The sequence below is a fragment of the Myxocyprinus asiaticus genome, chromosome 12 (assembly GCF_019703515.2).
Source record: "Myxocyprinus asiaticus isolate MX2 ecotype Aquarium Trade chromosome 12, UBuf_Myxa_2, whole genome shotgun sequence".
NCBI lineage: Eukaryota > Metazoa > Chordata > Actinopteri > Cypriniformes > Catostomidae > Myxocyprinus > Myxocyprinus asiaticus.
In genome coordinates, this window is record NC_059355.1 from 21,520,125 (window position 1) to 21,544,491 (window position 24,367).

General features: G+C 41.3%; 2 protein-coding genes across 5 annotated transcripts in view; both read left to right on the top strand.

The window, feature by feature from the left end:
- The window catches only part of LOC127448708 (phosphoinositide 3-kinase regulatory subunit 6-like), a 38,232-nt gene extending 29,762 nt beyond the window's left edge, over positions 1-8,470 (top strand). For all 4 annotated transcript variants that reach the window (XM_051711451.1, XM_051711452.1, XM_051711453.1 and 1 more), the window contains 5 exons: positions 5,659-5,720; positions 5,891-5,981; positions 6,148-6,200; positions 6,509-6,615; positions 7,057-8,470. In XM_051711451.1, coding sequence (XP_051567411.1) covers positions 5,659-5,720; positions 5,891-5,981; positions 6,148-6,200; positions 6,509-6,615; positions 7,057-7,213 — 470 coding nt within the window. In that variant the 3' untranslated portion in view covers positions 7,214-8,470. The remainder of the gene's footprint in view (positions 1-5,658; positions 5,721-5,890; positions 5,982-6,147; positions 6,201-6,508; positions 6,616-7,056) is intronic.
- Positions 8,471-8,909: 439 nt separating this feature from the next.
- Positions 8,910-24,367, top strand: part of LOC127448714 (bMERB domain-containing protein 1-like) — a 29,190-nt gene continuing 13,732 nt past the window's right edge. The window contains exons 1-2 of the mRNA XM_051711462.1: positions 8,910-9,711; positions 20,430-20,550. Coding sequence (XP_051567422.1) covers positions 9,633-9,711; positions 20,430-20,550 — 200 coding nt within the window. The 5' untranslated portion in view covers positions 8,910-9,632. The remainder of the gene's footprint in view (positions 9,712-20,429; positions 20,551-24,367) is intronic.

Here is a 24,367-nt window from a genome sequence, read left to right on the forward strand (position 1 = left end):
GGTTAGCCTTACAGGGAACCACCACATGCGGAGCACCTACCCCAGAACAGGGTTCTTAGTTAGCGCGTGTACTGGGCCGGCAGCGAGTCTCTCCGAAAACTCGACTGCCACAGGGCTCGGAGGAAGTCAACCAGGGAACAAAGTTTGTGAACACTACTGGGAATTAATGACACATGTCTTCAGCTCCAAGGGAGGTGGAAGGCGCTATGTGCAAGCGATACACCCGGCCAGCTATCCCGAGCTTATCCGCTTGTGTTGCGTGCCATTACCTGGGACGAAACCGGTTCCACCCGGAGGTTGTAGAACCTTGCACAGGTGTTGGGTGTTGCCCAGCCCGCTGCTCTGCAAATGTCTGTTAGAGAGGCACCCCTGGCCAGGGCCCAGGGAGCCGTTACACCCCTGGTAGGATGGGCTGGTAGTCCTACCGGAGGCAGCATGTCCTAGGCGACATATGCCATAGTTATGGCATCAATGAGCCAGTGGGCGATCCTCTGCTTGGAGACAGTGCTTCCTTTCCGCTGTGCACCAAAGCAGACAAAGAGCTGCTCAGAGATTCTAAAGCACTGCGTGTGATCCAAATAGATGCGTAAAGCATGCACCGGACACAGCGACGACAGGGCTGGGTCTGCCTCCTCCTGGGGCAGCGCTTGCAGGTTCACCACCTGGTCCCTAAAGGGGTGGTGGGAACCTTGGGCACATAGCCTGGTCAGGGTCTCAGGATCACATGAGAGTAACCTGGACCGAACTCCAGGCACGTTTCTCTGACAGAGAACACTAGCAGTTCACCTACCCTCTTGATGGAAGTGAGCGCAGTCAGGAAGGCAGTCTTCAAGGAGAGTGCCTTAAGCTCGGCTGACTGCAAAGGCTCAAAGGGGGCTCTCTGTAGACCCTGAAGAACTACAGAGGTCCGGATGAGGGAACGAGGTGCGGTCTGGAGGGATTCAGCCTCTTGGTGCCTCTTAGGAACCTGATGATCAGGTCGTGCTTCCCTAAGGACTTACCGTCGACTGCGTCATGGTGTGCTGCTATGGCAGCAACATACACCTTCAAGGTGGAAGGGGACAGCCTCCCTTCCAACCTCTCTTTCAGGAAGGAAAGCACTGATCCGACTGCACATCTCTGGAGGTCTTCCCGATGGGAAGAACACCACTTGGCGAACAGATGCCACTTAAAAGGCATACAGGCACCTCGTAGAGGGGTCCCTAGTGATCGTGTCTACCACCACAGGTGGGAGACAGCTTAGGTCTTCCACGTCCCATCCAGGGGCCAGACATGGAGATTCCAGAGGTCTGGGCGCGGATGCCAGATGGTGCCCCTTCTCTGAGAAAGAAGGTCCTTCCTCAGGGGAATTCACCAGGGGGAGCTGTCACGAGGAGCATGAGGTCTGAGCACCACGTCTGGGCGGGCCAGTAGGGTGCTACCAGGACGACCTGCTCCTCGTCCTCCCTGACCTTGCACATGGTCTGTGCAAGCAGGCTCACTGGGGGAAATGCATATTTGTGCATGCCAGGGGGCCAGCTGTGTGCCAGCATGTCTGTGCTGAGGGGGGCCTCGGTGAGGGCGTACCAGAGTGGGCAGTGGGGAGGATTCTTGGGAGGCAAACAGGTGCACCTGTGCCTGTCGAATCGACTCCAAATCAGCTGGACCACCTGAAGGTGGAGTCTCCACTCTCCCCTGAGGGTAACCTGTTGTGACAGCATGTCCGCTGTTGTGTTGAGGTTGCCCAGTATGTGAGTGGCTTGCAGCGACTTGAAGAGCTGCTGACTCCAGAGGAGGAGACGGGGGCGAGTTGTGACACACAACGAGAGCACAAACCAACTTGGCAGTTGACATATGCTACCATTGTCATGTTGTCTGTCTGAACTAACACGTGCTTGCCCGGGATCAACGGCCGAAACCTGCGCAGGGCAAGCAGAATTGCCAACAACTCGAGGCAGTTGATGTGCCAATGCAGTCGCGGACCCGTCCAGAGGCCGGCGGCTGCATGCCCATTGCAAACAGTGCCCCAGCCCGTTTTGGAGGCGTCTGTCGTGACCACGATGTGCCTGAGGACCAGTTCTAGAGGAACACATGCCCATAGGAACGAGAGGTCTGTCCAAGGGCTGAAAAGACAGTAACAGACCGATGTAATGGCCACGCGGTGTGTCCCATGACGCCATGGCCATCTCGGGACTCGAGTCTGGAGCCAGTGCTGAAGCAGCCTCATATGCATCAACCCGAGCGGGGTGGCCACCGCCGAGGATGCCATATGCCCCAGGAGCCTCTGAAAAAGTTTCAGTGGAACTGCTTTTCCCTGTTTGAACGCCTTCAAGCACCGACTGGGTGCGCTCGTTCATAAGGCGTACCATGAAGGAGACTGAGTCCAACTCCAAACCGAGAAAAGTGATGCTGTGAACCGGGAGGAGCTTGCTCTTTTCCCAGTTGACCCGAAGCCCTAGTCGGCTGAGGTGTGAGAGCACCAGGTCCCTGTATGTGCACAACACGTCTCGAGAGTGAGCTAGGATTAGCCAATCATCGAGATAGTTGAGAACGCGAATGCCCACCTCCCTTAACGGGGCAAGGGCAGCCTCTGCGACCTTCGTAAAGACGCGAGGAGACAGGGACAGTCCGAAAGGGAGGACTTTGTACTGATACGCCTGACCCTTGAACGCGAACCGCAGGAAGGGTCTGTGTCGAGGAAGGATCGAGGCGTGGAAGTACGCATCCTTCAGGTCTACCGCCGCGAACCAATCTTGATGCCGGATGCTCGCCAGAATGCGGTTTTGCATCAGCATCTTGAATGGGAGTCTGTGTAAAGCCTAGTTCAGAACACACAGGTCCAAGATTGGCTTCAACCACTGCCTTTTTTCGGTACGATGAAGTAGGGCCTGAAAAAACCCTTCTTCATCTCGGCTGGAGGGACAGGTTCTATCGCGCCCTTCCGTAGGAGGGTAGCGATCTCCGCACAAGGTAGCAGCGTTTTCGTCTTTCACCAAGGTGAAGTGGACACCGCTGAACCTGGGCAGATGCCCGGCGAAGTGAATCGAGCAGCCGAGTCGGACGGTCCGGACCAGCCCTCGCGACGGATTGGAAAGCACAAGCCATGCGTCCAAGTTCCGCGCAAGGGGGACCAAAGGGACAACGTCATCGGATGTACCGGCAGGTGGGGCCTCGCGGCGGGGCGGAGCTTAAGGTGCCACACCATGTCGTGGCCGTGCTGAGTCTAAGGACATCGAAGCACTTACCTGGCTCCTTGTGACCACCCCCAGAACAGCCTGGGACGGGGGAGGAAGAGGCCTGTCCTCGTGACCCATGGAGACTGTCACATCGGGGGCGGATTTGTGCCAAACCTGCCAAATAGAGTGGTGGACGGTGGTCGTGATGACGGTCCTACACACCGGATACGTGACCCAGGGAACAAGGAAACCACTCTTGCTGAGCTCTTGAGGACTGCAGCCACTTGGGCATGCAGCGCAATTAAATGCAAAAGGTAACAAAAAGATGGAGATCTGCTTACCAGCTCCAGAGCAGCGGGTTTCGTTGTCCCTGGGTCGCCCGTCTCAAGGGCGCTTTGAAGCCTTCCATGGGTTCTGGGCGGCCGCGAGACGGGTGGTGTCTGCTTCCTGCAGTGGGCTCCACGCCGGGGCCGGGCCGAAGGGGCGGGCTGCAGCGGAGTTGGTGCAGTCACCACAGGGGGACGCCCTTGGCGATGAGTAGACAGGGTGCAGGATCTTGAGCCACGCCGGTGCAGGGTATGCTGGCTAGCACCCATCTACTGCTCTAACATCGAAAACTGCTGGGCAAAGTCCTCGACGGTGTCACCGAATAGGCCCGCCTGGGAAATGGGGGCAGCAAGGAATCGTGTCTTGTCGGCCTCACCCATCTTGACCAAGTTGAGCCAAAGGTGGCGCTCCTGGACCACTAGTGTGGCCATCATCTGCCCGAGAGACCGGGCCATAACCTCCGTCGCTCAGAGAGCGAGGTCGGTCGCCGAGCGCAGTTCCTGAATCAATCCCGGGGCGGAACTACCCTCGTGCAGTTCCTTTAGCACCTTGGCGGACTTGCAGGAGAGCCATGGCATGCAGGGCAGAGGCAGCTTGTCCAGCAGCACCGTAGGCCTTGGCCGTCAGAGACGAGTAAACCTACAGGCCTTGGACGGGGGCTTTGGGCACCCGCGCCAGGTGGCGGCGCTCTGTGGGCTTAGGTGCACCGCGAGTGCCTTTATCCACCGGGGGATTGCCGAATAGCCCTTGGCCGCCCCACCATAGAGGGTAGTGAGGGCGGGGAAGCTGAAAAGATCGGGACCGGGCAGTAAAAAGTGCCTCCTGTGACCTTGTCAGCTCTTCATGCACTTCCGGGAAGAAAGGAATGGGGGCAGGGCGTGGCTTTGAGCGGCGCCGCGAGCCCAGGAACCAATCACCGAGCCACGAGGGTTCAGGGAAGAGCAGTGAGTTCCACTCTAGCCGACGCTCACGGCTGCCCGGGAAAGCATGTCGTCATCTCCGCGTCAGCCTGTGACTGGGCAATCGTCCCCGAAGGGAGGAGCCCAACTGAGGCTTCTGACTGGACGAGCCCGCTCTCCGATGCTGCGCTCGAGAGCTCATCACTTTCGCGGGCTCCGAATAAGAGGTCAAACTCGCCGTGAGACGAGCCGGCGGACTCACCTGGAAGCCCGATCGGGGAAGACGAGCGTGCTGGGGAATGGGAGGTCCGCGGGGGGATACCCGGTGGAGGCGGTCCCATTGGGATCCCCAAATCGCCCCCAGTGCTAGCTGCGCTGGCCTCATACCCGTGGGTAAAAGGACCGAGGCGGGAGCCTCTGGGTTGGCTCGCTTTCTTACGAAGGCGAGCCGCGACCGCAACTTTGCCATGGACATATTCTCGCAATGAGAACATGACCATCCACGAATGCTGTCTACATGTGAGCAGTGCCCAGACATGAAAGACAGTGATCGTGACCGTCAGAAGGCGAGAGATAACGAGCGCAACCAGGAATAACACACAATCGGAAAAGCATCTTTAAAAAGACGTGTCTTTAAAAAGACATTCCATGTGTGCGCTCTTTTAGAGAAATATATACTCTTTTAGAGGGGAAAAATGCTCTTTCAGAAAATATACTCTCTAGTTTTTCTGCCGAAGCACCCAGGGGCGTTCTCTGCAGTGCACCAGTGCAGAGGAGGGAGAAGCCGCTGAAATGCGCCGTCAGATCCAGCAGAGGTGAATGAACAGTAGTATTCAGCTCAGTGAGCATGACCGTTCAGCTCCGAAGAGAAAATCTGAATGAGTGGCATACCAGCTCCTTTCATACCCGTATGTCCGGGGGAGTGGCATGCAAATACCACTCGCCAATTTTTATTGGCCTTTTATCAAAGACCAGAGGTGTCTCGGGCTTCCAAGAGTGACCCCTAGTGTCACTGCATCAACACCAACGTCGAGTGAGTGTCAGATAGGGAACAATAGAATTAATGCCTGTGGATGAGTATTCTTGGCGAGTGCTCAGCTGCATTAGAGTGTCACTTGTATTTCAGATCTGCATATTGTAATGGAAGGTGATAGAGGTACTTGCTGTCATCTAGTGGAATGAACTGATGCTTTTTGCAGGGATACAGCGGTTCTATCAAATGAGACTAATATTTTGCAATTAGTGTGCTTTATTTACAGCCCATATTCTTTCTTTAGACAGGCAAAAGAAGATGTCTCCAGAGCTATGTGGGGCACTGATTTCATTTAGCTACATAAAAGTGAGTGTCATGTCTCTGTATCATATGCTATCTTCTTCTTTATGATGATTTTTTATTCTAACTGGTATGTTTTTAGTGAGTCTTATAGAACCAATCTAGTTTTTTTCTAGAGTTAAAAATTAAATGACCGGTAAATGTTGACCTTGTATCACCCTTCACATTCCTTTTAGGTGTCACTAAGCAACAGGGAGGTAGAGAGAGGTTTCTCACTCAGAACCACAGGTGCTCATATTTCAGCAATACCAGAAAACAAAACTGAAGGTAAGGTCACATTATTAAAAGGAAAATGTAGTTATAGTATTGGTATTACGTACATTTGGAATTGAACAAGCATATTAATGGAATATCATCAAAGTTACAATAGAGTGTGTCCATGTTACCTCTGAATCCAATTAAATCAGAGACTATATTTATTTTCTGTTTGTAGATCTGAATTGCCTCACAGTTGCTTTCAATGACACAAAGCCAAAAAGTAACATGGTAGGTCTGGTCTACTAATTTTCTTAAATCTCAAAAGCATGGGGTACTGGTATGCTGGTGTGCTAGTTATTACGATGATGGTATGGTAGATAAACAGCATTGGTATGCTGGTCCACCATCTAGACCAGCATAAACCAGCCTGGACCAACATGGAATTCATGCTGGTCTATGAGTTGCTCATTTTAGCCGCAATATTTTCTCTATGTACTACTTTTGTATTTTCAGTTGACTTTGTGTTGTTGGACTGCTTTTTAGCTTTGATGTTATCTTATTAAGTTTGGATATTTTGGCTGTGTGATTCTTTGCAGGAGCCAAAGATCAGAACATGCAATTTTAAATTGAAGACACTAGACAGATCAACTTTCACAGTGCGTTTGGACAAAGACTTTCGAAGGATATTTTTGGATGTTGAGAGGTGAGAAATGATTAAGACACTGCACTTCTACATCAACACTTTGTCTGCTCATATGATTATACTGTATTTTAAATAAAGAGGCCTATTTAAAAAAAATACTATTAAAGAAATATTTAACCTAAAAAATGTGGTCATAATTTACACACCATCATGTCTTTCAAAACCTTAATATCTTTCTTTCGTCCTTTCTTTCTTCCGTTCTGATATGTTAGGCAGTATGCTAGTCTCTGTCACCATTCACTTTCATTGCATTTTTTTTCTCTCCATGCAATGAAAGTAAATGTTTCTTTTGTGTTCCACATAAGTGAGAAAGTCATACAGGTTTGGAACAAATGTAAATTTCATACCAAGATTTACTATCTACTGTCTCTTAAAAATGTATTTCCCTGGGTTTAGACTGATACTGATTTGTTTATGTATTGTTTATGTTTTCAAACACAGCATTGAGGTCGCTCCATGTCGAGACCCTGGATATTATATTCAAAAATCCATGAAGTCAAAGTTCATGGCAGCAGACGGTGGTGATGCTGGACTGAGCAAGTACATGAACAAAGGATTAACTTTGCCCATCAACACATTTGCGGGAATCATGGACTAAATTAATAAGAATCAGGGTGTAGAACTTTCCATCATTGTGAAGGGCAGTTCTGGACTCTTGCAGTATGTAACGTGTATTGTGTTTTAAACAATGCATTATACAAAAGTGTCTCCATATGATCAAATGATCAGCTAAGACACATCACAGCCAAGCAGGTTTTACTGCATTTTATACTTTGTGACTTGTGAGTAACAAGTTGGTTGATTCAGGAAGTACTGTAAACTATAACACACCCAACTAACTAACACTAATGCAGTCATTGTATTGAGTTTCTCAAAGACTCAAAGATTTAAACTTGTTCTCTGGTTTTTAGACTTTAACAGTCAATTCTTCCCTTTATGTGTAAAAGTGCACATGCTGTAAAAAGTGGTTACATGCCGTTTTCACCTTAAATGGCTATTTCTACTTGATCTGACCCTTAAAAATAACATTTTTGGTGTGACCTAATGTATTCAAGTTGATTTAATCATTACATCGTATATTTTAACTTGAGTAAAACCATTTAATTTAAATGTTACCACAATAAACACATTTTAAGGTTACCTGAAAAAAAAAAAAAAATCTTGTATGAAAGATAATTAATTTTATTTCTCTTTCAATTAGCATTTTGCATTTTGCCACCAGAAAAATTAAGTGACAGTTTATTAAGGTATACCGGAATAATGCTTTACAGCTAGAGTGCCTGTTGATAAATACCATATGATCAAGTGTTTAAAAAAACTGACATAACTTTAACTGACCCAGTGATTTGCACTTTTTTTCCCATCTTTTTTTCCCCAGAAACTATATATGTTTACATTTAGAACACTCCATATGAATGACATGTTTTGTAGCATCAAAAATTGTATGTTCAAAATTGAAGAGCAAGAAGTCTAGTCAATTGCTCCAGCAATTCTTGTTCATGTCAGATGCCATGTAAAGTAACAATACATGCAGCAGTATTGTTCCACAAATGTTTCAACACCCAGGAAGGTGCCAGTATTTTGATTTGACCTCCTCAAATGATTCTCTGAACAGTCTGAATGATGTTTTGGGGGTTCTTTCCCAGCAGTTCTAAGCTGACCCAGCAATCCCTAATTATGTCCTTTTCTTTGAGGCTTATGGCATTAATGCTAGCCCTACTTTGAAAAATACTTCTTTGGGTAGTGTTTGCACAATTATTGATTTGACCTCTGTTTTTGTAAATAGTGTAGTTTGATTTTGTAAATGCATATTGGATACCTATTTTACATTAATAAATGTAGCCTTTTCAATTTACTACTGAAAAACACTAGTTTTTAGCTTGGGTCCAGAATAATTTACACAGTTGTTATGGAAAACAAGTTTTTACAGGAGCATAAAGAGAATGGAAACAACAACAACAACACCACACACACACACACACACACAGAGAGAGAGAGAGAGAGAGAGAGAGAGAGAGAGAGAGAGCAGACAGACAGACAGACAGATAGATAGATAGATAGATAGATAGATAGATAGATAGATAGATAGATAGATAGATAGATAGATATTATGTATGTGTGTGTATTTATATATATATATATATATATATATATATATATACACACACACACACACACACACACACACACACACACAGTACTGTGCAAAAGTTTTAGGCACTTGTGAAAAATGTTGCATAGTGAGGATGTCAAAAAATAATGACATAAATAATTTTTATTTATCACTTAATGTCATACAAAGTCCAGTAAATATAAAAAAAGCTAAATCAATATTTGGTGTGACCACCTTTGCGTTTAAAACAGCACCAATTCTCCTAGGTACACCTGGACACAGCTTTTCTTGGTTGTTGGCAGATAGGATGTTCCAAGCTTCTTGGAGAAATCTATCTGTTTAGTCTGTCTCAATTGCTTCTGTCTCTTTATGTAGTCTCAGACTGACACGATATTCAGTGGGGGGCTTTGTGGGGGCCATGACATCTGTTGCAGGGCTCCCTGTTCTTCTATTCTGTTCTTTTCTATTTGCAAAAGTAATGTTTGGGAGTCTAACATTTATATTTCCTATTGACACACTAAAGCTGAAGATATAAATAACCATCTTAAGACAAATGCTTTTGTGAAACATCTTATGTGCCTAAGACTTTTGCACAGTACTGTATATATAATTATTATTGTTTTAAAGAGGCTATCTTTTATTGTGAGACTAACTACACCGTGATAGCGCGTGTGTTTTTTTAAGTTAACACACGATGGCGCCAAAGACTAAAGAACAGTAGTGTCACCTTTACCGGTGCGTAATGAAATCTAGTTACCCTCAGCCTCCGCTGTTTTTCTCAGCAACGGGTACCGCTGGCAACCGCTGGATCGTCTGCTTTATTCTAGGGTGCTTTCTTGCTTTGCATCTCTCAAGTGAGGATTTGTTCCTATATTCATAATAGATCAGACTCCAGGTGCGAGTAATGGATGAAAAGCGCAGAGCATCCTGTCAGTATGGATCACTGGAAAGCACAAAATGGAAAACAGATGTGGACCAAACAGGTAGCCTGTCACTGTAGATCTATCACTGTCCAAACAACCTGTCCAAACGGTGAAAGGTGTGGCACACTATCGTGTACTTGTTGTATTGACTTCTCCGTTGGTTTTAGCTGGATTGTATGCCACAGGTGGAACTTGAGCTGTTAAAGAGATCGGAGAGTTCAAGTTCAATTTAGAGGTGACATAATGAGAGTTGTCAACAGCTGAGCCTCTTAGCTGAGATTTTAGAAATTAATAATGTAAATGTTGTTTAGGAGATCTTTTTGTAGGCTACTGTCCATACATGTGTAGATCACACTATGAAATGAAGTAGCCTATATTGAATTTAACAGAAAATATTTTAAAGTCACAGTGTTTAAATTTCATTGCTGTAAATGAAAATTACCATCCTGAATCATCCGCTGTCATAATGGTTTCGTAAACGTGTGCACCACTGTACCTTCCAGAGCAGGGCTCTAAACTGGCTGTTGTCTCTCTGTGAGTCAGAGTCACAGCTCACACCAAACCTTTGGAAGTTTTGGCAAATAAACTTATCATCTTGACAAGGGTTAATCTACTGTGGTCCATTCAAATGACGGATGTCGGACCTTTATTTTCATGTAAAGTAGCAGCGCTAATTCTACTGAGAAGAACAATGGATCCGACTTCATTTTTAGGGAAAGATTTACAAAGGACTTTGATCTCATGAGTGTTTTATGTGCGTGCATCAAATAAGCATTAGAGCAGTTGAAACAAATACAACTTTTAATTTGAAAAATGTATTAGTATATGTTGAAATTAACATTAACTAAAATTAATAAATGCTGTAAAAGTATTGTTCATTGTTAGTTAATGTTAACTACGCATATCTAATGTTAACAAATGGAACCTTATTGTAAAGTGTTACCGGAATCATTTACCAAAAAAATGAAAATTATGTAATTTATTACTCACCATCATGTTGTTGCAAACCCTTATGATTTTCTTTCTTCTGCAGAAAAAAAAAAAGAGGATATTTTAAAGGATAATCCAATCCCTTATTTCAGTACAAGAGCTGTTAATAGTCACTTCCTTTAAAGCTTGTCTATGTGACTTGTGCATCATAGTCCAAGTCTTCTAAAGGCATACGGTCACTTTGTATGATGAACAGACCGAAATTAAATTAGTTATTCAGTCCCAAATAAAATCATTGATAAACTCCTGTAAACAGGACACAAATTAAATATGGCAACATATAAATAACATCAAACCTCATTGGTTCTTGTGTCATGATGTCATGACGTTTGCTTACGAGACACGCGAGAGCTAATGAGGTATAAAGTTTATGAAGACTATGATACTTTTGACCTGCAAAAATGTATTTTCTTAGCAAGTATTTTAGTCTTGTTTTCTAGTAAAAATATCTAAACATTCTTAAAACAAGATACATTTACTAAAGAAGCAATAAGACATTTTGTCTTGTTTACAGAGAAATCTATCAAAATGTATTAAGGTTTATGCTTTTAACAAAATACTAACTATTTGCCAGATTGGAAAGGAAAAAAAAAAAACAAGTTTGTTTTCCCCAAGTAATTGTTTCTTCTTTAAACCTTGCCTCACTTGAGATGAAAAGTCTCATTGCCTCAGTGGAGTGTAACTTACGCACAAAAAAGCCATTATTCAAAGTTGCTTCTTAGCATTGATGTTTAAACAACTGCATTTGCAAGCATAAACTATGACTAGATGCCTATTGATTGTTTTGAGACTGTAGTAGATGATGAGCATCAGATTCATAATACCACTACTCAGAGAGACACAAGACATTTATTGTGTGTGTTTGCCACTTCTAACTCTTATGCAGTGCATTCATAAAGTATTCAGACCCCTTCATTTTTGTTTTTCACATTTTGTTATATTGCAACCTTATGTTAAAATGCTTTAAATTATTATTATTTCCATATCGATCTACACTCAGTACCCCATAATGTCAAAGCAAAAACCAGATTTTTGATAACTTTGCAAATTTATTAAAAATAAAAAACTTAAATATCACATTGACATACAGTAAGTAATCAAACCCTTAGCTCAGTGCTTAGTTGAAGCACCTTTGGATTACAGCGATTACAGCCTCAAGTCTTTTTGGGTATGATGCGACAAGCTTTGCACACCTGGAATTGGGGATTTTCTGCCATTCTTCCCTGCAGATCCTCTCAAGCTCTGTCAGGTTGGATGAGGACCATCAGTGGACAGCCATTTTCAGGATGTTCAATTGGGTTCAAGTATGGGCTCTGCCTGGGCCACTCAAGGACATTCACAGAGTTGTCCCTAAAGTACTCTTGCATTGTCTTGGCTGTGTGCTTAGGGTCATTGTCCTGTTGGAAGGTGAACCTTTGGCCCAGTCTGAGGTCCTGAGCACTCTGGACCAGGTTTTCATTAAAGACATCTCTGTATTTTGCTGTGTTCAGTTTTCCTTCAACCCTGACCCCAGTCCCTGCCACTGAAAAACACCCCCACAACATGATGCTACCACCACCATGCTTCACCGTTGGGATGGTATTGCACAGGTGATGAGCGGTGCCTGGTTTCCTCCAGACATGATGCTTGGAATTGAGGCCAAACAGTTCAATCTTCATTTCATCAGACCAGAAAATCTTTCTTCTCACAGTCTGAGAATCCTTTAGGTGCTTTTTTGCAAATTCCAAGTTCGCCTTCATGTGTCTTGCACTGAGGAGAGGCTTCCGTCTGGACACTCTGACATATAACCCAGATCGGTGGAGTGTTACAGTGATGGTTGTCCTTCTGCAAGTTTCTCCCATCTCCACACATGATCTCTGGAGCTCAACCAGAGTGACAATCGGGTTCTTGATCACCTCTCTTACAAAGGACCCTTCTCCCCCGATTGCTCAGTTTGGTGCACAGCTATAGGAAGAGTCCTGGTTGTTCCAAACATCTTCCATTTAAGAAGTATGGAGGCCACTGTGCTCTTGGGAACCTTCAATACAGCCAAAATATTTTTGTAGCCTTCCTCAGTTCTGTGTCTCCAAACAATTGAATTTGCCACAGGTGGACAATCAAAGTCTAGAAACATCTCAAAGATGATCCAGAGAAATGGGAAGCACCTGAGCTAAATTTCAAGTGTCATAGCAAAGGGTCTGAATACTTATGTCAATGTGATATTTTGTTTTTTTTATTTTTAATAAATTTTCACAAAGTTATAAAAAATCTGGTTTTTGCTTTGTCATAATGGGGTATGGAGAGTAGACTGATGTGAAAAAAAAAAAAAACATTATTTAAAGCATTTTAGCATAACAAAATATGAAAAAAAAATAAGGGGTCTGAATATTTTATGAATGCACTGTAGACAATATGTGATATACTGGAAAGATTTAAATTCAGTTAAAACCTTTACAGCATAAGAATTTGTATAATAGTACACAGGGACATGCACAAGGGAGTGGCTCAGTGGCCCAAGCCACTGCCCCTTTGATCTTCTGGGCTGAGGTGCCCCTCTGGAGAAAGAAATTATATTTGCAAATATTTACTTTGCAAACGCTTTTTATCCACAGCATCAAAGCGATTAAGACATGATGAATAGTAAAACACTCTCTGCATATTTTTTGCTTGTTTGTTTATGTAAATATGTGCTAGATGACCGTCTTCAACTATTCCATCGCGTCTGTTGTTTTGCCAGGCAGCGGATCATGAGATACATGATAGCGGCGCTTGACACTTGGACGGGTCCAAATGCGTCAAATATGCATATTAAGGGTGTGTTCACACTTGGCAGGTTTGGTTCGATTAAAACGAACTCTGGTGCGATTGCTCTGTTAGAGCGGTTCATTTGAACAAGTGCTGTCACCCGAACCTTGGTGTGCACCAAACACGCGGACCGAGACCGCCTGAAAAGTGGGTCTTGGTCCACTTCCAACCGAACTCTGGTGTGGTTCGATTGATATATGAGCGCAACATGGACCAAAAACAGGAAGTAATTTGCCTAATACTGACCTCGAACATACCTGGTTCTTCTCATCATAGGAGCTATGTTGCCCACTACAGTTCGGTACAGGTGTCGGAAACCGCTGTCAGCCGACCTTGCAGCATATCTTCATTTATGTGTGCAACGGAGGAATTCCTGGCGCTGTTTTTACTCCTTTACATATTTTATTAGCTCTTTGTTTGTTCTCAGCTGGTAAAAATACCACCATATATACATATATAAATCCAACGAGCGCATTTCGCCCAGCAGCCAGCATTGTTTTGGATGATCTGCAAGTTCCGTCACAAAATATACGTCATAAAAGCTGTCCAATCAGGTTGTGACTTTTTCCTGATGCCTTTGGTTTTGTATCGTTAGGTTCTGTGTTAAAAATGCCAGTGTGAATGCTAAGCAAACCAGGACTAAATGTATCATTTTCTTTTTTGGTCCGGACCAAGAGGACCAAGAGAACTGAACTACAAGTGTGAACACACCCTAATTAGCACTGACCTTGCGTGAGCAGGTCCAAATGCTTCAAAAATGTGCATTCATTAGTATTGCCATTACTTGAGAGGGCACAAATGCATTAAAAAGTTGCATTAGTTCATAAGGTGAACAATCAGATCACAGAGCTAATGTAAATTCCTAAACAATATATACTTTTTTGTTGTTACCTAAACTTAAATGTGGTCCAATTAGCCTACTACAGTTGCTGCACAGCTAAATCATAAAGTTTTAATATATATGATAAAAATTATTGTGCCCTTAAACTGTTGCTGAACTGAATATATGAAGCAAGCTGTTTTCTACAATTTACGGTGTATTAAAGTACAGCCTACATATATACAGTATATAAAGCCTATGTCAGTCCTATACAGTTTATAAAAGTGATAACATTTGGTAACTTTGGAATTTAACTGCATAATGTTAAATAACACCAAGGGTTGGAACAGCTGTACGTAATGCCTCACGTAAGTTGGGAAGTAATGTTCACACTAAGGGCTTAGTTACTACTAGTTTGTAATGAAATCAGTGCTTAATTTGGTTGTACCACCTGCTCTTAAGGCAAGACTTAAAGGGTTAGTTCACCCAAAAATTAAAATTATCCCAGAATTTACTCACCCTCAAGCCATCCTTGGTGTATATGACTTTCTTCTTTCAGCCATACACAGTCAGCGTTATATTAAAAAATATCCTGGCTCTTCCAAGCTTTATAATGGGAGTGAATGGTACCTTAGATTTTGAAGCCCAAAAAAGCACATCCATCCATCATAAAAGTAATCCATACGGCTCCAGGGGGTTAATAAAGGCCTTCTGAAGTGAAGCGATGCATTTTTGTAAGACAAATATCCATATTTATAACTTTATAAATTATAATCACTGGCTTCCGGTAACTAATTTTTTTTTTTTTTTTCAGCAGACAAGTATAACCAATCCCAGACATGTCTGTTGAGCAATAAGATGCAATAGCAAATCATATTCATATATAGGATCATATATAGGATTTACTTTTCTGCTGAAGGCTGGTTATGAAAATATGAAGAATTTAACAGGTCAATCTCATGACAACTACATTGCCGTATTACTTTTTGCCTGCATCATCAATATGCCATTGTCATGCAGTTCGCACCTCAGTTTGGACGATTCCATCACAGGCTTAGCAATCTTCAATCATTATAAAAAAAAAAAAAAAAAAAATGAAGAATTTAAATACATTTAAACACTGCAACAAAAGATTGTTATACAAATATATATAAAAAATGAAAACACATTTACACTGCCAATGGGATCACCATGAAATCATGAAAAAATTAAACATTAACAAAGCACAAAATATACAACTGTACAATTATGAAGAGATTAATGATATTTTCACAGCATAAAGAAACCCCTTGGCTGCTGCAAGAGCTCAACATGAATGAATCACACAGGCATATTAAAAAGCATAAAAAAAGTAACAGAATATCAATGCTTTTATATTAATTTAAACTTAAAAGCATTTAATACTATTACAAATGTAGGCTAATATTGAATTAAACAGGGAGCAATTGGTATACATGCAATAATTGGTATGAAATAATATAAACAGTGAAATGTGTTTGCCTTTTTTTTGTAGCGTGACAAGCAATAAAGATGTATTTGCTATACCGATGTGACTTAAGTGAAATACTGTCTCTAGTCCATGAGAATAGGGGTGGCATTCATCCATTTCAGAAATTGTCACCTTGGAGTGATTGCGTGTTTAATATTTTAAAATCGTTCATTATTGGCAGGCATTGTATTAATCCATCTTGCTAGCCATTTTATAGATATCCTAATAATAGCCTATAATATGTTTACATGTAGATATTTTATGAGTAGGTACATGAGCAGGAAAAACACAAAATATTTCAGTAATATACAAGTCTCCACCTGCCGAAAATCTATGTTTAGTTTCTCACATAGGGTGAATTTATTGTGTCAGAGATGTCACTGCTCACAGCTGGTTGGTTCAGTATCTGTTAGTGTTACCCAGATCAAAACGTGCTCCAGAGCAGGTTTGTAATATATCATAAGATAAACCATAGTAAAATACAACACACCTTCATGGTAACCAAAAAACATTAAGTTGAACAATCTGTAATGAGGATGGATCTAAATGCAGCTTTTAAATGCAAGCAAAATGAACAAAAGGCAACTTAGAATAAAATGAACAAAACACAGGGAACCAGGTACAGAACATGACAATACATGTGAAGACTGACAAACTAACCAGGGGAAACAAGGAACACCTGGGGAAACGGGGGAGTATCAATCATGAAATAAAACTACAAAACAAAACACAGGAAACTAAAAGTGTCCAAAAACAGGGAATACACGACAGAGCCCCCCTTTAAAGGAGCAGATTCCAGATGCTACACAAATTGTCCATGGGGGGGGGGGGAAGGGGGAAACCGGTAGTTCAGGGGGGCACAAGGGAACAGAGGAACAAGGCAAAGTCAGGGAGGCTTGAGGCTAAGGCGGAGCCGGAGGGAGAGCCAGGGAGCTGCTGCAGGCTCAGAGGACCAAGCTGGAGCTGGAGACCAAAGCAGATTAGGCAGATGGCCAGGAGACCAAGGAGACCACCTCAGGGTAGGGACTGGGTCAGGAGTCCTAGTAGGCGACCGCAGGGTCAGGAGGCCTGGGGAGGCGGCCGCATGACAGGGTCAGCAGATGGAACCACTGGAGGAATAGTCTCTGGGGGAGCAGTGGAAGACTCAGTGGGTGGAGCCAGGAGAGGCGAAGCTGTGGAAGGTGGAGCCGTGGCAGGCTCGAGACAAAGAGTCCTGGATGACTGGGAAATGACCTCTGTGGTCACGGGCACAGGCGGAGACTTGGGAACAGAAGCCTTTCTTCTCCTCCGGATGACTGAAGTTGGCAACACAGGCTCTGGGACGGACGAAGCTTCCAGCTCGTTGGCTGTGGCAGGCGTGGGCGCTGGCTATTTGTGAGGTAGGGTCTTCATGGTCCTACGCACCGACATCAGTGGCAGATCAACTTCGAGACAGGAAGCTAAAGCAGCAGGTTTAGGCCCGGGGTTCCCACCATAATCCACTGTGTAAAGGGAACCGCAAAGTTCGAGCCTTCCACATATTCGTAGAGTGTCCAGTGAAGATCAGCCAGAGGCATTAGTTCTTCAGTGCACCATTCAGACCGGACGAAAACCACCAGAGAGCAGTCTGGATAGTGCACTAAATTCACTAGCTCTAAACTCAACTCCTCAACTGGACGGTCCCCTTGTTTAAGGAGCAGAATTCTGACAGCCGTTAGATCCATTTTTGGTCAGTCTTTCTGTAACGAGGCAGGTCAGGATGGAGGATCTAAATGCAGCTTTTAATGTAAACAAAAGATGAACAAGGTAACTCAGAATAAAATAAAATGAAACCAAAACACAGAGACCCAGGTGCAGAACATGACAATACATGTGAAGACTGAAAAACTAACCAGAGCAAACAAGGGCTCAAATACACAAGGGAATACAAGGAACACCTGGGGAAACAATCAGGGAATGAGGAACACCCGGGGAAACAATCAGAGAGAACCAATCATGAAATAAAACTACAAAGGATTATAAAACTAACACAGGAAACACGAACGGGGAACTAAACAAGAATTTCAACATAAAAGTCCAAAAACAGGGAATACATGACACTCTCTTTGGCACACAAGAATTAGTGCTGAAAAAACATCACCTGACAATTGAAAAGAAGCTTTAGAGCAAAAGCGAATTTGGAATTATTTTGGATTCGTTACATGTTGTGCAGCTCACTTGCAATGTAGATGGAAAATAATACACTGCAAACGAGCAACACAACAAAACTAGAAGGCTCCTATTATAATCAGTGCATAGACACCATATAAATAAATGATTTATTGTGCATAGTTTAGCATAAGTGAGCTTGTACTGAACTGCAGGACTCAAACAGTGTACACCTGCAGTTAGTGACAGATTCAGTGAATATGAAGGGAGAGTTTTAACATTATCTTGTCACTCAATGTCTGTGCAGTTTATTCAGAAATTTAGTTTAGTTTTGCTACTAAGTAGGCCAATGCAAAGTTGATTTACTGTATAAAGCATAATTACAGTTATTCAGCTTAAAGGAAACGTGAAAAAAAAAACTCATCATTTATCTACCCTCATGCGATCCCAGATGTGTATAACTTTCTTTCTTCTGCAGAACACAAATATTTTTAGAAGAATTTCTCAGTTGTGTAGGTCCATACAGTGCAAGTGAACGGTGACCAAAATTTGAAGCTCCAAAAAGCTCATAAAAGGCAGCATAAATGTAATCTATAAGACTCCAGTGGTTTAATCCATGTCTTCTGAAGCGATCCATTCAATTTTGGATGAGAACAGACTTTTTTCACTATAAATCTTGACATCAGCAGTCTCCTTGGCGATCATGAATTTGAGCTCAGTTACACTTCCTAGCACCATCTAGTGCTCTGCACATGCGTCAAGCACTTTGAAATTCAGGCTTGAAGTCATGATACATAGCCTACATAAAGAATATGGCATGAGGGGATGGAATAATAGGGTTCAAAACAGTGTTACTATGAATGCAAACTTTAATACTGTGAAAAAGACACTATATTAGCATAACATAAATATATATAAATAATGGGCATTGTTTCCACTCAGCTGTCATTTGCTGCTACTGTCAAGCATCTGTTTGATGCCGAACACAACAGCGCTTTGCGCATTCGCGGAGAGATTGACAGGCAGGAATTTGGCCAATAGTTGCTGCAAGCTCTTATAATCGACCAATTGATGTGTGAAATGGCGGGGTTAAAGCAATGCAAATATGTATGCACACACAATGAATTATTAGACCAGATGCACATCATAATGCAACTAAAGCCGAATCCCGGACATTTTCACAAATTTAGAAATCCCGGCCAGACGTTTTTTTAAGGTCCGAAAAAGAGGATGTATGGTCACCATACTCCTGAACCACCAGTAAAAAGAAACCATTGCGATTGATTCCACCAACACGTCTCTCCTCCTGGTGCTTAGACTCTGCTCTGTGTGTGTGTGTGTGTGTTCATGTGTGATAGAGGAGGCGTGACTTTGGAGAACTCTGAAGTGAGTGCGGGCTCTGTGCTTTCAAAGCTAGTTTGCTAACTGCTAGCATCTCTGGATTACACACCCTAGCTTTAATAAACAGATTGTTGATGGTAAACATATTTGGCTTGCTATCTGTAAAGGAGGGGCTCGAGCATGACGGGCTTGAGCATGTGGCTTGGCTCGCACTCTAAAATATCCAGATACACACAAGCATACAATTAGTTTCAAAGTAATTTGCAATGGTTCGATGGAGTGGGTGGTCATTTCTAAGCTGTAACAGACATCCCTGATTGGTGGATATCACACCAGTTATGGGTAGTGAGCTTTTCCACTGAGAATTAAATTACTTTTAAGTAGTTAAAAACACACTTGAGGCTTGAGACTTCAGCAGAAGCATAGCCTATACAGAAGGTATAATCGCTTAACAATCTCAGAACTCATTGTACAATAGGTCTGTCTTAAAAGGTTTATACTTTATCATAACATTCTCTATAGAGAAAATCAAGGAATATTTTTTCTTCCAGAAACCTACTGTTGCACTTTAGATTTTGAATGAGAAAAAATGAAAATAAGACACTAGTGTTTGGATAAATATTGAGAAAAACAACAAAGCAATGCTTTATAACAAGTGAAATCATCTCTCTTTTCTGAATGTTGTCACATTTCTCCATCTCATGACCCGAGCAGCCACTCAGCAACGTATTTACTTCAGCGCAGCGTAACGGTTACCATGCCACTTATGAGAAAGCAACAGTGCACAATGCCACTGGAGACATCAGCAGTAACATAACAAATAGTGGGAAACACTTGCACATGCTGAAATTTTCTGCTGCTGTTAAGGCAATGATTTATTGGTGAAGGAGAGATACCAGGGAAGTTGGATTGGAGGTTTAAGAACCTTTCACAAGGAAGAAGGTAGTAAGGACAGACCCAGAGGAAGAGATGGTTTTGTTTAGAGTTGCACTTCCTCTAACCATGATACTGAATAAAAAAGCTCAGTGCTTGTTAAGATATTTTTAAACCTGCATCAGGAAGTGGTGTAATGATGGTGAATTGACTGATGCTTCTTAAAATGTAGCTCACTATGCAATGTGAAATTTTGAAATATGTTGTAAACTGCAATTTGTGTTTTTTTCATCTCTTTGTGGTCATGATCATTGTGGTTTCAGTCTGAATATTGTTCTTTATGTGTCTTTTCAGAGGCAGATGTGGTCTCAATGGCAGACTCTACTATCACAGTGGGGGACATTGAGGGAGAACTTCTTAAGATTGAACGGATCAGAGACATTCTGATTAGGAGAGAGTCCGAGCTCAGATACATGTGAGTGAACTTATTTCCACATTTAATTCACCAAAGTGGCATTAAACTGATCACAAAGTATAGTCCGGACATTACTGATGTAAAAAACAGCACCATCATGTAACAAGGATGGAGGATCTAAATGCAGCTTCTAATGTAGACAAAAAAAAACAAAAAACAAAGCAACTCGAAACAAAGCAACTTGAAACAAAGCAACTCGAAAGGAAAGGAACGGAAAGGAACGGAAAGGAACGGAAAGGAAAGGAACGGAAAGGAACGGAAAGGAACGGAACATGACAACACATGAGAAGACTGACAAACTAACCAGGAGAAACAAGGGCTTAAATACAAAAGGGAAAACAAGGAACACCTGGGGAAACAATCAGGGAGAACCAATCATGAAATAAAACTACAAAAGGACTACAAAACTGACACAGGAAACAGGAACGGGGAACTAAACAAGAATTTCAACATAAAAGTCTAGACAAAAATAGGGAATACGTGACACATCACTGTTTGAAAAAAGTCATTTTTGATCAAATCTAGACAGGCCCCATTTCCAGCAGCCATCACTCCAACACCTTATCCTTGAGTAATCATGCTAAATTGCTAATTTGGTACTAGAAAATCACTTGCCATTATATCAAACAACGTTAAAAGCTATTTGGTTTGTTAAATAAAGCTTAACATTGTCTTTGTGTTTGTTTTTGAGTTGCCACAGTATGCAATAGACTGGCATGTCTTAAGGTCAATATTAGGTCAAAAATGGCAAAAAAGAAACATCTTTCTCTAGAAACTTGTCAGTCAATCATTGTTTTGAGGAATGAAGGCTATACAATGCTTGAAATTTCCAAAAAACTGAAGATTTTATACAAAGGTGTACACTACAGTCTTCAAAGACAAAGGACAACTGGCTCTAACAAGCACAGAAAGAGATTTGGAAGGCCAGATGTACAACTAAACAAGAGGATAAGTACATCAGAGTCTCTAGTTTGAGAAATAGATGCCTCACATGTCTTCAGCTGACAGCTTAATTGAATTCTACCCGCTCAACACCAGTTTCATGTACAACAGTAAAGAGAAGGCTCAGGGGTGCAGGCCTTATGGGAAGAATTGCACAGAAAAAGCCACTTTTGAAACAGAAAAACAAAAAGAAAAGGTTAGAGTGGGCAAAGAAACACAGACATTGGACATCAGATAATTGGAAAAGTGTGTTATGGATCTTAACCCCATTGAGCTTTTGTGGGATCAGCTAGACTGTAAGGTGCGTGAGAAGTACCCGACAAGACAGCCACATCTATGGCAAGTGCTACAGGAAGCGTGGGGTGTAATGTTACCTGAGTATCTGGACAAACTGACAGCTAGAATGCCAAGGATCTGCAAAGCTGTCATTGCTGCACATGGAGGATTTTTTGATGAGAACTCTTTGAAGTAGCTTAAGAAGTTCTGAACATTTTTTTTCAAATTGTAATAGTAATTTTTCATTTTATTAATGTCCTGACTATACATCGTGATCAATTGAATGCCACTTTGGTGAATAAAAGTACCAATTTCTTTCCAAAAGAGCAAAATCTGTACAGTATTCCGTTAGATTACTCAAGGTCAGTAAAGTATTATAAATACTTTAGATAATTTCTTCAGCACTGGTAGATTTTTTTCACTTGTTTTGATTAGAAAAACACATTCTCTGAAAAACCTACATATCTTATGCAGTGTTGTTTCTAAAACAAGATTAATCACATTGATCTTTTTTAAGGATTTTTAGATATTTTTACTGGAAAACAATACAAAAATGATCATCAAAAATACGATTTTTGCCCCAATATCAAAGGTCTTACTAGAAAAAAAGAAATTATGATCCAATGTGAATTTTCTTGATAAAAAAATATGAACGTGCCTGAAAACGTGCATGTAAAATGGCTAAAAATAGCTCATATGAATGTAACACATCATAAGAAAGTGATTCACCGCTGTTCAAATGCACTTTGGATCGCATCATTTATATGTATAAATGTTTTCCATCTGAAAGGACTAAATATTAAATGAAACAAATGACAATAAAATACAAAGTAATCTCTTCAGTAATCAAAATACTTTTTGAATGTAACTGTATTCTAATCATTTAAATTGTAACTGTAGTGGAATACAGTTACTTATATTTTGTATTTTAAATACGTGATCCCGTTACATGTATTCCATTACTCCCCAATCATATTATATATATATATATATATATATATATATATATATATATATATATATATATATATATATATATATACAGTACTGTGCAAAAGTTTTAGGCACTTAAGATGTTTCACAAAAACATTTGTCTTAAGATGGTTTTTTATATCTTCATCTTTAGTGTGTCAATAGGAAATATAAATGTTAGACTCCCAAACATTACTTTTGCAAATAGAAAAGATTAGAATAGAAGAACAGGGCGCTCTGCAAGAGATGGCATTGCCCCCACAGAGCCCCCCACTGAACATCTAGTCAGTCTGAGATTACATGATGAGACAGAAGCAATTGAGACCGCCTAAATAGATAGAAGAACTGTGGTGAATTCTCCAAGAAGCTTGGAACATCCTATCTGCCAACAACCAAGAAAAACTGTGTCCAGGTGTACCTAGGAGAATTGGGGCTGTTTTAAAGGCAACGGTGGCCACACCAAATATTGATTTAGCTTTTTTATGTTTACTGGACTTTGTATGATGTTAATTGATAAATGAAAACTATTTATGGCATTATTTTTGAAGAAATACTCACTATGCAACATTTTTCACAAGTGCCTAAAACTTTTGCACAGTACTGTATATATATATATATATATATATATATATATATATATATATATATATATATATATATAATACATATTTATATATAGTATTCATGTTGAAGTTATTGGTTTTGTTCATATGATTCTGACAGACAAAGTGTGCACATGTTTATATTGTTTTTAGATTAACAACAGTGAATTTTAAAAGTGTACACTTTTCAGATTACAGATTTTATGATTGCTACTTAGACAATTAACTGCTAAATGAATTTAATAGACAGGGTTGGGGAGTAACAGAATACATGTAACCGGATTATGTATTTAAAATACAAAATATAAGTAACTGTATTCCACTAAAGTTACAATTTAAATCATTGGTAATTAGAATACAGTTACATTCAAAAAGTATTTTGATTACTGAAGAGATTACTTTGTATTTTATTGTCATTTGTTTCATGTAATATTTAGTCCTTTCAGATGGAAAACATTTATACATATAAATGATGCGATCCAAAGTGCATTTGAACAGCAGTGAAACACTTTCTTACGATGTGTTACATTCTTACGAGCAGACAGAGAAGTAAGTTTGAAGTAAGTTTGGAGCAGAAGAAATAGAAATAAACCTTGTGTAAATTGTCAGCTTTACGCTAAGCTAAAATGCTATTTCTAGCCATTTTACATGCACGTTACCAGGCACGATCATATTTTTTTATCAAGAAAAATTCACGTTGGATCATAATTTCTTTTTTTATAGTAAGACCTTTGATATTAGGGCAAAAATCTTATTCTTGATAATAATTTTTGTATTGTTTTCCTATAAAAATATCTAAAAATCCTTAAAACAAGATTTGTTTGATCTTGTTTTAGAAAAAACACTGCATAAGATATAGGTTTTTCAGAGAATGTATTTTTAACATGTGTATTTTGTCTTACTGTACTGGCAGAGTTTTTTGTCAAAACAAGTGAAAAAAATCTACCAGTGCTGAAGAAGTGATCCAAAGTATTTAGAATACGTTACTGACCTTGAGTAATCTAACGGAATATGTTACAAATTAC